The sequence below is a fragment of the Mobula birostris genome, chromosome 6 (assembly GCF_030028105.1).
Source record: "Mobula birostris isolate sMobBir1 chromosome 6, sMobBir1.hap1, whole genome shotgun sequence".
NCBI lineage: Eukaryota > Metazoa > Chordata > Chondrichthyes > Myliobatiformes > Myliobatidae > Mobula > Mobula birostris.
Window position 1 is genome coordinate 76,746,577 of NC_092375.1, and position 13,596 is coordinate 76,760,172.

Sequence of the window (13,596 nt, forward strand, 5' to 3'; positions counted from 1 at the left end):
ATTTATGAACATTTGGAGAGGCATAATATGATTAGGAATAGTCAGCATGGCATTGTGAAAGGCAGGTTGTGCATTACGAGCCTGATTGAACTTTTTGAGGATGTGACTAAACACATTGATGAAGGTAGAGCAGTAGATGTAGTATATATGGATTTCAGCAAGGCATTTGATAAGGTACCCCATGCAAGGCTTATTGAGAAAGTAAGGAGGCATGGCGTCCAAGGGGACATTGCTTTGTGGATCCAGAACTGGCTTGCCTACAGAAGGCAAAGAGTGGTTGTAGATGGGTCATTTTCTGCATGGAGGTCGGTCACCGTGGTGTGCCTCAGGGATCTGTTCTGGGACCCCTACTCTTTGTGATTTTTATAAATGACCTGGATGAAGAAATGGAGGGATGGGTTAGTAAATGTGCTGATGACACAAAGGTTGGGGGTGTTGTGGATAGTGTGGAGGGCTGTCAGAGGTTACAGCAAGACATTGATAGGATACAAAACTGGGCTGAGAAGTGGCAAATGGAGTTCAACCCAGGTAAGTGTGAGGTGGTTCATTTTGGTAGGTCAAATATGATGGCAGAATATAGTATTAATGGTAAGACTCTTGGCAGTGTGGAGGATCAGATGGATCTTGGCGTCCCTGTCCATAGGACACTCAAAGCTGCTGCAGAGGTTGACTCTGTGGTAAAGAAAGCATACGGTGCATTGGCCTTCATCAATCGTGGGACTTGGTGTAGTGTGCTCAGTATCAGTACATGGTTGCTTCACTACAGGAAGGATGTGAAAACCATAGAAAGGGTGCAGAGGAGATTTACAAGGATGTTGCTTGGATTGGGGAGCATGCCTTATGAGAATAGGTTGAGTGGGGCCGGCTGTGGCGCAATAACATCGGCGCCGGTCCCAGGAGCGGAGGTTCCCGGGTTCGAAACTAGTCAAGTCTGCCCCCAGGTACGCTTTCCATCCGTGCCGGGTTGAGTGTCGAGACTGCAACTCGACCTCGTGTAACAAAGTGAAAATGCTGCGAAAATGTCTGTGTGGGGAGTGGTGAGCCACACAGTCTCCCTCCCCTCCCCTCCCCTCCCCTCCCCCTTGGAAAGAGCCATGAAAAATCCATTATCATGGATGCATGCACGGGACACATGCAGGCGCACACGCACAGACCTGCACGCTCGACCTTTTTTCCTTGGAGCGACAGAGTATGAGAGATGGCCTGACAGAGATGCATAAGATGATGAGAGGCATTGATCATGTAGATAGTCAGAGGTTTTTTCCCCAGAGTTGAAATGGCTAGCACAAGAGGGCACTGTTTTAAGGTGCTTGGAAGTAGGTACAAAGGAGATGTCAGGGGTAAGTTTTTTACGCGGAGATTGGTGAGTGCATGGAATGGGCTGCTGGTGACGTTGGTGGAGTCAGATACAATAGGGTCTTTTGAGAGACTCCTGGATAGGTACATGGAGCTCAGAAAAATAGAGGGCTATGGGTAACCCCAGGTATTTTCTAAGGTAAGGACATATTTGGCACAGCTTTGTGGGCCGAAGGGCCTATATTGTGTTGTAGGTTTTCTGAGACTTCCGGTAGAGCTCATGGAGTGAAGTCGTGTTCTTGACTCGCTCCATTACCTCTGAGTTTTTCTTCTTATGATCAGCTATATTTTAATCAACCATTAAGGCACCGACTTTTACAATATTTTGAAATAAATTGGGCTCTTTGATAATCGGATGCTTTTAAGGTCTGCTATGTCTAAGATTGGAAAAAACGGGAAGGATGGCAAACCTCCGGTTAGACCGAAAGGTACCGATTTTCCTCTGACTGAACCACCGGTGACTTTGAAAGCTATATCGGATCTAATTCAAAGGGAAATTTCAACCTCTATTACAGAGCTGATTTGTGCGGAAGTTTCAATTAATTTCCAGAAAATTGCCGATTCAATCGATAAGATTCAAACTTCTATTACGGAACATCAGTTGGCTATATCTAATCTTCAAAAATCCACGCAACAAGATGAACTCAAGATGGAGAAAATCGAAGAAACAATTAAGGTAATGAAGAAGAAACTTGACTTTCTGACTTTAATAAACTTTGACTTAGAATCCAGAATGTGACGGCAGAATCTTCGAATGATTGGTGTGCATGAAGCTGTGGAACCTGACAACCCTATGAAGTATTTTTCTCAACTTCTAAAAGATGCATTTTCTACTGTATTTCCTGACCAACCACCGTTATTGGATTGCGTTCACAGAGTTCCATCATACTCGTCTAAGTCAGATAAACATGTCATCTTACGTTTTCATTACTTTCAAGACAAGGAGCAACTGTTTCGTTTCGTTCGATCTAAAAGTTACATTGATTTTTTGGATCTTAAGTTCCGATTCGTGGAGGATTTCAGCAAACCAATTCGGGATCAACAGATTCGTTATAGATCTGTGATGTCGGAACTCTACAAGATGGATTTAAAACCAGCGCTGCTTTACCCAGCACGTCTAAGGATTCGTACGTTGGATGGAGCCCTCCGTTTTTTTGAATCTCCATCGGATGCCCAGAGTTATCTGGATCAATTTTCACCTTCAACATCTTAATCGTAATTTTTAACTATCTCCGTTTGATCGGAGGTTGTGAATCTGTCGGCCTTAATTTTTTTTTTGCCTTATATGGGCAGAAAAGTTTATTTTTGATTAATTAATATGGTTGCTAAACTTTCTATCTGCGTCATTCCTTTCTTTTTCCCAGGGGATTCTGGGTGGTTATTCCCTCAGCGTCATTCTACGTATTTCCTTTGAGACCTTAAATTTTGTAGTTTTTAAATCTTTTTTTTGTAGGTTTTCATAACTAGTTTATGTTAATAATTTTATTTTTTTGTTTATTCATAGGGTCTGGGGTTTGTTGCGGTTTTTTTATATTTTCTGGCTTTTTCTCTGTTATATTAAGTGTTTGTTTTAATTGACTTTTTTTATTCTTTTACTGTTTTATAACTAGCTGATCTTTTTTATATTTACTCTTTTTAGGGAGCGTCTATCGGAAGTCATGGGGGTAGTTTTAGTGCTTGCTTCTTTCTGGCTGGTCTGTGTTAGATTTAGTCATGGGGTGGGGGGTGGTGGGAGGGGCTTCACGTTTTAGTTTTTTTCTTCTTGGGCTATGTATACTATTGAAGTATTGGTTGCGTTCTCTTTCCCGGTATCTCTTATTTGTTCTGTTCCCTTTCCGGGTTCGTGGGTTGAGCCTATTGTCAATCCTCCTTGTTGCGGGTTGACTTTAGGGTTTATGGAGTCTATTATTAATTTCGTCTCCTGGAATACTAATGGTCTTAACCATCCTATTAAAAGGAGAAAAGTTTTTAGAGTGTTTCGGAGACTTAAAGCACAAATTTTATTTTTACAAGAGACCCATGTGTGAAGGGGGGACAGACTACGTTTTTTTAAATTCTGGAAGGACCAACAGTTCCATTCGAACTCTAACGCTAAGATTCGAGGTGTCTCTATTTTTATAGACTCCTCAGTTACTTTTATACAACAAGATATTATTTCTGATCCGAATGGTAGATTTCTACTAGTTAGTGGTCTATTATTTAATAAAAAGGTAGTTTTGGTCAATGTTTATGCTCCCAATATGGACTGTCCGGAATTTTATAAATCATTATTCAATCAGTTCCCGAATTTGAATGAGTTTTCATTGATCTGGGGCAGAGATCTTAATACCTGTTTATCTCCAGCTTTGGACCGTTCGGCTCCTCTACGGACCTTGCCCAATAAATCTGCAACTTTGATTAATTCATTCCTCTCTGATTCTGGGTCGACGGACATTTGGCGTTTTCTGCATCCTCAGGAAAAAGATTTTTCTTTTTTTTTTTCACATGTTCACCATTCCTATTCAAGAATTGATTATTTCTTTATTGACTCTCGTCTTATTTCTTCAGTGATTAAATGTGATTATGACTCTATAACCATTTCGGATCATGCTCCACTTAAGCTTTCTATTAAAATTCTGGCCAATACACAAAATAATAGACAATGGCGTTTTAATTCGCTGTTGCTTCAGGACTCGGACTTCGTTAACTTTATGAATGAACAGATTGATCTTTTTTTTACAATCAACTATACAGAGGATATTTCTGTGAACATTCTTTGGGATACTTTTAAAGCTTATATTCGTGGTCAGATTATCTCGTATTCTGCTGCTTTGAGGAAGAAGCTGAAGCAGGAGGAGTTGGTAATTGTGGATAAGATTAAGGAAATTGATAAGAAATATGTTACAGCTCCCTCTGAGGAGATACATAAACAAAGAACTGAACTTCAAATGGAACACAGTTTATTACTTTCGTCCTCGATTGTAAACCAATTAAAGAAAACAAGAAGTGAATTTTATGTACACAGTGACAAAATTGGCAAACTGTTGGCTAACCAATTGAAGTCTAATTATGTTAAACCTCAAATTAATCAGATTTATAATCAAAATGATCGACTGATACTTGATCATGCGGGGATTAATCATACTTTCTTTGATTTTTATTCTTCCTTATATCAATCAGAGTCTCCTTGAGACTCTAAATATATGAATGATTTTTTAGATAACCTAGACTTCCCTGAGATTTCACAGGATATGTCTTCTATGCTAGATACTCCCATTACTACTGATGAGATTAAGAATGTTATTTCCTCTATGAACCTGGGGAAAGCTCCTGGCCCTGATGGGTTTACTGTAGAATTTTATAAATGTTTTGCACCTTCATTAATCCTTTAGTTCTGTAGGGTTTTCGAGGCTTCATTAAATCTTGGTAAACTTCCGGAATCTTTCAATAGAGCATCAATCTCTTTAATATTAAAGAAGGATAAAGATCCTGCTCAATGTGCATCTTATAGACCAATATCTTTATTAAATGTTGACTCTAAAATTTTTTCTATGTTATTAGCGAACAGATTAGAAAAAGTACTTCCTTTTATTATTTCGGAAGACCAAACGGGTTTTATTAAAGGTCGTTACTCTTTTTATAACATTCGCACACTGTTAAATATTGTTTATACCCCCTCACAAAATGTTCCTGAATGTGTTATCTCTTTAGATGCTGAGAAAGCTTTTGATAGAGTAGAATGGCCTTACTTATTTAAGGTGCTTGAAATGTTTAATTTTAGCTCGAAATTTATATCCTGGATCAAACTGTTATATCATTCTCCCGTGGCCTCGGTCCGTACTAACTCTCTAAGCTCACCTTTTTTCCCTCTTTTTCGAGGTACTCGACAAGGTTGTCCTCTTAGTCCTTTATTATTTGATATTGCATTAGAACCTCTTGCAATTGCCATTCGAGAATCTCCAAATATTACTGGGATAACTCGGGGCTTAAAGTCCCATAAAATATCACTCTATGCTGATGACTTACTTTTATATATTTCTAATCCTCAAAAATCCATCCCTGCTGTTTTAGAGTTATTAGCACAATTTAGTCTCTTTTCAGGTTATAAATTAAATCTTAGTAAGAGTGAACTTTTCCCGATTAATAAACAACTTCCCTTATATCATAACTTACCGTTTAAATTGATTAATAATTATTTTTCATATTTTGGGATTAAAATTACTTGTAAACACAAAGATTTATTTAAGATTAACGTTTTACCCTTAATTGACTATATTATTCAACTTTCATCTAAATGGTTTCCTTTATATTTAACTTTGATTGGTTGTATTAATGCAGTTAAGATGTTTTTTCTGCCAAAATTTCTATATATATTTCAGGCATTACCGATTTTTTTTCCAAAATCTTTTTTTGATAAAGTTGACTCAAAAATTTCTTCATTTATTTGGCAAAATAAAAACCCGAGACTGGGTAAAATACATTTACAGAAAGCTAAGAGAGATGGAAGTTTAGCATTACCTAACTTTAGATTCTATTATTGGGCAATCAATATTCGACATATGAAATTTTGGTTACTTGACCAGGATATACTATCCATTCCTAAATGGGTAGCATTGGAATTACAATCTGTTCAGGGCTATACACTTGGCTCTATTTTAGGTTCCTCTCTTCCTTTTGATTTGAAACGCCTTAAACAGGTATCTAACCCGATAGTTAAATATACCTTACGTATTTGGTTCCAATTTAGAAAATTTTTCGATCTTAACCAATTTGGGCTAGCGATTCCTGTTTTAGGTAACATTTTTTCCTCCCTCTTTTACGGATCGTGCTTTTCAAATTTGGAAGACTAAGGGTATTTGACGGTTTTTGGATTTATTTTTAGATGGTTCCCTTATGTGTTTTGAACAATTATCTAATAAATTATCAAGAATACATTTTTTTAGATATCTACAAGTTAGAAATTTCCTAAGTACTATACTTTTTTCTTTTCCAATGCTTCTTCCTACATACATTTTAGATACTATAATTAACCTTAATCCATGTCAGAAAGGTGCATCGGTTATGATTTATAATATTATTATGAAACTGAGGAAAGCTCCATTTGATAAGATTAGGGTAGATTGGCAACAGGAATTGGGGTCTATCATTTCCGTGGATGACTGGGGGCAGATTTTACAATTAGTCAATACTTCCTCTATCTGTGCTAAACATTCCCTAATTCAATTTAAAGTTGTTCGTAGAGCACATATGTCCAAAGATAAATTAGCTTGCTTTTATTCTCATATTAATCCTTTTTGTGATAGATGACCAGGGCAGATAGCCTCTTTAACTCATATGTTTTGGTCTTGTCATGCTCTGGAAACTTTTTGGAGAGACATTTTTAATATTATCTCAAAGGTATTGAATATAGATATCTCTCCTCACCCTATTACTGCTATCTTTGGACTACCTAAAATTTCCAGTAATCTTTCTCCTTCAGCCCGTAGAATGATTGCATTTCTTACTTTAATGGCAAAAAGATGTATCTTACAACATTGGAAAGAGCTTAACGCTCCAACCACCTTTTTTTGGTTTTCTCAGACGATACTATGCTTGAATTTGGAGAAAATTAGAAGCAATCTTTATGATTCCTCACTTAAATTTGAACAGACCTGGAGATCTTTTATTCAATATTTTCATTTAACGTAATTTTTTTTCTTTTTTTTGCTCCATATTTATATACCCTTGTTTTTTTATTTACTGTCTTTAATGGAGCTCGGGTTTGAGGACGTGATTTTAAGTTCTTTAACTCTTTTTGGTTCCAAGTTAGCCCATTGCTTTGCTTTGCTTTTAGTTTAGTTGCACGGTGGTTTTTTTTGGGATTTTTTTTTTCCTTTTCTCTATTGATATATATATATATAAAAATTAGTATACTATTATGTTACCTTAGTATGTTATGTTTAAATTACATTGTTTGTATCACTTTTTTTCTGTATTAATATTTCCTGTAATTTTATTATATTCTAACAGTGTATTAGTGCCTATATGGCTTACCCTTTTGTATACTTATTCAATAAAAAGATTTAAAAAGAAAGAAAGAAAGGTTTTCTATGTTTCCATGTTAACAGATATTAACGACCCATGTTTTATATGAATATTTGTTCTTTACACCTGAAGACACTGGAATTTCAAAATCTAAAATTAGCCAGTTGACCTCAAAATTCAAAGTACGTATGTGCCACTCTATGCAACCCTGAGATTCATTTTCTTGTGGGCAATCACAGTAAGTACATGAAACGCAATAGAATCAAAGAAAGACCATACCCGACAGGGCAGACAACAACCAATGTGCAAATACAAAAAGAAAGAGGTGGAAAAAATAATAAAGTAAAATAAATATCACGAGCATGAAATGAAGTCCTTGAAAGTGGGAGCAGTTTAGTGATGAGAGGAATGAAGTTGAGTTTAGTTATTCCCTGTAGCTCAACAGCCTGATAGTTGAGGGGTAATAACTGTTCCTGAACCTCATTTGGTGGATCTTGAGGCTTCTGTACCACTTTCCTGATGGCACCAGTGACAAGAGAGCATGACCTGGGTGGTGGTGGTCCCTGATGTTGGATGCTGCTTTCCTGCCCCAGCACTCCGTGTAGATGTGCTCAGTGCTGAGGAGGGTTTTACTCGTGATGGACTGGGCCATATCCACTACTTAAGGGGTATTCCCCCCACCCCCTTAAGAATAGGTGCATAGAGTTGGCCTCAGCTGAGGGTTCTTTTATTAATCAGGAAAAACAGGCACTGGTTGTCTGTAGAAGTGATCTTTTTTTGGTCCAGATCTGTTAATCTCTTAAATTTTTTAACCTTGTGTTTTTCAATTGAATTCACAATGAGAATTCTCAACTGATAACCCTGGTTGTAATTTTTTCCCCTTCAGTTTACAATGCCTTAATAACTGTATGAGAGACTAAATAATTTCATCATGGTGTTGTATGTAATTTGTGAATCATATTTTTGAAGTCATTCCCAGAAATCTTAGGTTTAAGAACATGTTGACTTGTAGAGGCAATGGGAAAATAATTTTTATTCTGTATACTTGTAGATTTAAGTGAGCCCAATCTTCCTAAATGGACCTTTGAAACTGGAGCTGTTTACCTTCATGGATACGATAAAGAAGGCAACAAAATATGTGAGTTTCAGTTTGTTTGCTGTATAATTTGCACATTTGGTGGATAAATGAAGTTAAACACACATCATACATGACCGAATTGAATACTGAAATAGGTTTGAGGAAATACTGGTTATGTTTTCTTTCAACTGATGACACAAAATGTTTCTGCCCTCTTAGGATTACATTTCCCTCCTTTCATTGCAGCCAATAATATGAAATTTTATGAGATATTACTTGGTTAAGTAAGGCAGGATTGGAAAATTTAGAATCTGTTTATTGTTATTATCACATATAGCAAGATACAGTGGAAAAACTTGAAATGCATACTGGTCATTACAAAGTGCATTGAGATAGGTCAAGGTAAAACAATAACAATACAGAATAAAGTGTAACAGCTATGCAGAAAGTGCAGTGCAGGTAAACAATAAGGTGCAATGTCATAATGTAGATTGAGGTCAAAAGTCCAATTTGTACTTGAGGACTATTTAATAGTCTTATAACAGCAGGGTACAAGCAGTTTCTGAGCCAAGTGGTACGTGCTTTCAGGCTTTTGTACCTTCTGCATGATATGCAGCTTGTTGATCATGTTGGTTGATTTGCTGAGTCAATGAGAAGTATACAACCAACAAAGACAAAATGCTGGAGGAGCTCGGCAAGCCAGGCAGCATCTATGGAAAAAAGTGAACAGTCGGCGTTTCAGGCCGAGACCCTTCATCAGGACTGCATCAAAGAATCCTTTTTTTCTTATAAGTAATGCTCTTTTATATGAATTTATTACCCATTTAATTTAAAGAAAAATAATTTTCATTTTAAAACATGTAGTCTTACATCTTTCAAGAATGGCCTATTATCTGCTTTGCATCATAACACTTTATTTGCTGCTGACCGCTGTTAAAGGGATAATTTTCATCACAAACTCCTTTTGACAACACCTGTCTCTTGTTCAGATTTGGGACCTGGCTCTGCTGGCTGCCTACTTTCAGAAGTGTGTGAAAGTCAGATTTGTGTTCTGATTGAAAGAAAACTGAGACTTGTCCTGTTTGTCTTAAACTAGATGACATTAGAAATTGCGTTGTGCAATTTATTTCCATTTCCTGTTGATATACACACAAAAAAACATGAGTTTTCTTTTGAGATTGCTGCTGGTTGTCCAATATCTGAGTAAAAAAAAATCAACTATTGGGCCCAAAATTCTATATTGACACTGTTGAAGGGTCTCAGCCTGATATGTCAACTGATTACTCTTTTCCATAGATGCTACCTGGCCTGCTGAGTTCTCCAGCATTTTATGTTTGTTGTTTGGATTTCCAACATCTGCAGATTTTCTTGTGTCAGTGAGAAGCATAGACAGTCCATTGTGGGGAGACTGGTTTCTGTGATATGTTGAACTGTGCCTGCAGCTCTCTGCAGTTTTTTTGTGGTCATTAACAGGGCAATTGCTAAAACAGGCCATTATGTATTCAGATAGGATGTTCTCTATAGAGCATAAATTGTTAAGAGATGACTGAGCCTGCCAAGTTTCTTTAGCCTTCTGAGGAAGTAGCGGCGTCAGTGAGCTTTCTTGGCAGTGACGTCTACTGTTTCAGAGACAGTGACCACAACTCCCCGACCTTTAGCATTGCCTTGGACGGGGTTAGGAGCAGATGGTACGGGAAAGCATTTAATTGAGGGAGGATGAGTTTTTATGCTATTTGGCGGAACTTGGGAATGTAAATTGGGAACCGGTCTACTTGGAAATGTACAACGGAAATGTGGAGGTTGTTTATGGAGCACTTGCATGGGGATCTGGAGAGCTTTGTTTCATTGAGGCTGGGAAATTATGGTAGGGTGAAGGAATCATGGTTGACAAGAGAAGTGTAACATTTAAAGAGGAAGAAGAAAGCATATTTACAGTTTAGGAAGCAAGCATCAGACAAAGCTCCTGAGTTATAAGGTAGTCTGGGAGGAGCTTAGGAAAGGACTTGGAAGAGCTAGGGACTTGGTACAACTAGAAGGTGGCATGAGAACATCCTGTCGAATAGGATTAAAGAAAACCTCCGTAGCATTCCACACATGAAAAACAGGAGGAGTGCTAGAATGGGGGTAAAGCTGATCAGGGATAAAAGTGGAAACATGTTTGAGGAGGTAGTGTATACTTAGTTTCAGTAATTTTTTAAAAAGGTTTTTAAAACAAAAGGACATGCTGGAACTTTTGAAAAACATTCAGATAAATAAGTCTTGGGACTGAATGGGATATACCCTGGGTAATTACGAGAAGTGAAGGAAGAGATTGCTATGCTTTTGGCAATTACCTTTGTGTCCTCACTGGCCACAGGAGTAGTACCAGAAAATTAGAGGGTTGTAGATGTTATTGCTTCATTCAAGAAAGGTAATAGAAATAATCTCTCAACTGGGGGTTCTAGTCCAGCAGGCCTTGCATCAATATTGGGCAAACTATTGCAGTGGATGCGTGGATGATTTACGAGTATTTGAAGAGCATTACCTGATTAGGGATAGCCAGCATGGCTCTGTGAGGGGCAAGTCATGCCTCACGAGCCTGATTGACGTTCAGGAAGTGACAAAACAAACTGATGAACGTAGAGTGGTGAACATATATGGATTTTCGTAATGCATTTAACAAGGTTCCCTGTGGTAGGCTCAGTCAGAAATTTGGGAGGCATAGGATCCAGGAAATGGATTTGAAATTGGCTTGGTTTTAGAAAACAGAGAGTGGTAGTAAATGGAGCATATTTGACAATGAGGATGTTCAAAATTACTTATTATTTTCCCTGACCTTTCTTGTTGGGAAAGGTATATTTTTGACCATCAGTTTTAAAAATTGTATTGTGATAAGTTGATCAACACACACACAGAATGCTGGAGGAACTCAGCAGGCCAGACAGCATCTATGAAAAAGAGTATTGTCAAGGTTTCGGGCTGAAATGTCGACAATACTCTTCCAAAGATGCTGCCTGGCCTGCTGAGCTCCTCCAGCATTTTGTGTGTTGCTTGGATTTCCAGCATCTGCAGATTTTCTCTCGTTTGTAATAAGTTGATAATTTTTTGAATTTGGCAAAACATATCCGGGCATATGACATTGTTTTGTTTTGCTTGTCTTTTCCTGATTCTGGCATGAGTCTTATTTTTGCATTAGTCTTGATGAAACTGCTATGCAAGTATTCTAATGTATAGTAACTTGTATTCACTAAAGGTTTTTGAATCTGTCCATGTGCTCTTGGCCTTTGGGCCATGTTTTTAAACATTTTACTGTTGAATACACTTAATTCTTTAGAAGATCAATTGCTCATGTCTGAAGACCAACTGTTTTCAAGGTTGTTAAGTCAGAAGGAGGAACATAAGATTATTAAGTAGAAGTGAGAGTTGTCCTCTCAATACCATTCAATAAGGTCATGGTTGATTTTTTTACTTCAGTGCATTCTTCTGTATTAATGTTCATATGTCCCTGATCGTTTTTTTTGTTCCAGATAGATGATTAAAAAAAAACAGAGTCTCGGTCTTGAATAATGTAACTGAGCCTTCACAGTCCTCTTAGTTATGAAGTAGAAAGATACACTGCTCTGAGTGGGGAAATTTCTTATCTCTATCCTGACCAGCCTAACTTTTGTTTTGAGAATGACCCCTTGGTTTTGGGCATCCAGGCAAAAGAACCACGAATTCTACATGTATCAATTTTGTTTATTCAGAAAAATACAAGCACACAGGTATAGTTTGCTCATTCGTTCCACATGCAACGAATCTGCTATCCTAGGAATCAAACTGATAAATCTCTGTTAGAATCTATAATAATATCCTTTATTTTGGGGTAAAAATAACAAATCCATATATAGCATTTTCGATGCAATCTCACCAGGGATATCCGTAATTGAGGCAATGTTGTTGTAAAAGGATTTGGATATAAAAACATACCTACTTTTATACCCAAATCCTCTTGCAGAAAAACCAAGGCATCATTTGCCCTTTATTGCTTGCTGAACCTGTGTGATAGCATAAATAATTTGTACATAAGGACTTGACTCCCTCTGAATGCTGCTGCCATTTAAAAATACTTTCTTTATTTTTCCCTACCAAAACAGTTCTCATATTTTTCTATAATAATTCCATTTTCCATTTTTCTTGCCCATTTACATCATATTTCTATTCTGTTAGGCCTTCATTGTCCTTGTAGCCTGCACTGCCACCTGGCTTTGTATCATCCAGCATACTTGAAAATATTGCATTTGATCCCCTTACCTATATCATTGAAATACACTCAATGAGCACTTTATTGGGTACTCCTAGACACCTGCTCGTTATTGCAAATATCATGTAGCAATCATGTAGCAACAGCTCATGCATAAACATGTGCAAGCATGGTCAAGACGTTCAGTTGTTCGGACTAAACATCAGAATGGAGAAGAAATGTGATTTAACTGACTTTGACAGTGGAATGACTGTTGGTGCCAGATGGGGTGGTTTGAGTACCTCAGAAATTGCTAATCTCCTGGATTTTCACGGACACGTCTCTGGAGTTTGCAGAGAATGGTGTGAGAAACAAAAACAACATCCAGTAAGCAGCAGTTCTGTGGGTGAAAATGCTTTGTTAATCTGAAAGGTCAGAGGAGGATAGCCAGACTGGTTCAAGCTGACAGGAAGCCGACAGTAACTCAAGTAACCATGAGTTGCCATGGTGGTGTGCAGAAGATGGCCTCTGAACACACAGCATATTGAACCTTGAAGTGAATGAGCTATAGCAGTGGAAGACCACACCAGGTTCTACTCCTATACCTGATCAAGTGGCCACTGAGTGTAGATTGTGAATTGTGATCCCAGCATCAATCCCTGTAGCATCTACAGCAATAGTCTCCCAACTCAAATGCTGTTTTTGGCCCATGATTTTTTTAAAATCTCACGTAGCACTTTTTGAAGACCTTCCACAAGTCAACACGCTCTACATCAACTACCTCACCCTTATCTTTGGTCTGTACCCTATCACAGATGTTTCTTCTGTTTACTCCACTGCTTCCCTGGAAGTTGAAGTTTGATTTTGTTTATTACTTTGTTTCTGGTGTTGACTTGTTCTTTCCCTGGATATGCTTCTTCACATGCTGGAAGCATTTAGAATATTTTGTTTTAAATTT

General features: G+C 37.7%; 1 protein-coding gene across 3 annotated transcripts in view; it reads left to right on the forward strand.

The window, feature by feature from the left end:
- mospd2 (motile sperm domain containing 2) overlaps nucleotides 1-13,596 on the forward strand; it is a 127,009-nt gene that overhangs the window by 27,970 nt on the left and 85,443 nt on the right. For all 3 annotated transcript variants that reach the window (XR_011886350.1, XM_072260694.1, XM_072260695.1), the window contains exon 4: nucleotides 8,411-8,497. Coding sequence is in view for 2 of the 3 variants with exons in the window: in XM_072260694.1 (XP_072116795.1) it covers nucleotides 8,411-8,497 (87 nt within the window). In the remaining variant the exon portion in view is untranslated. The remainder of the gene's footprint in view (nucleotides 1-8,410; nucleotides 8,498-13,596) is intronic.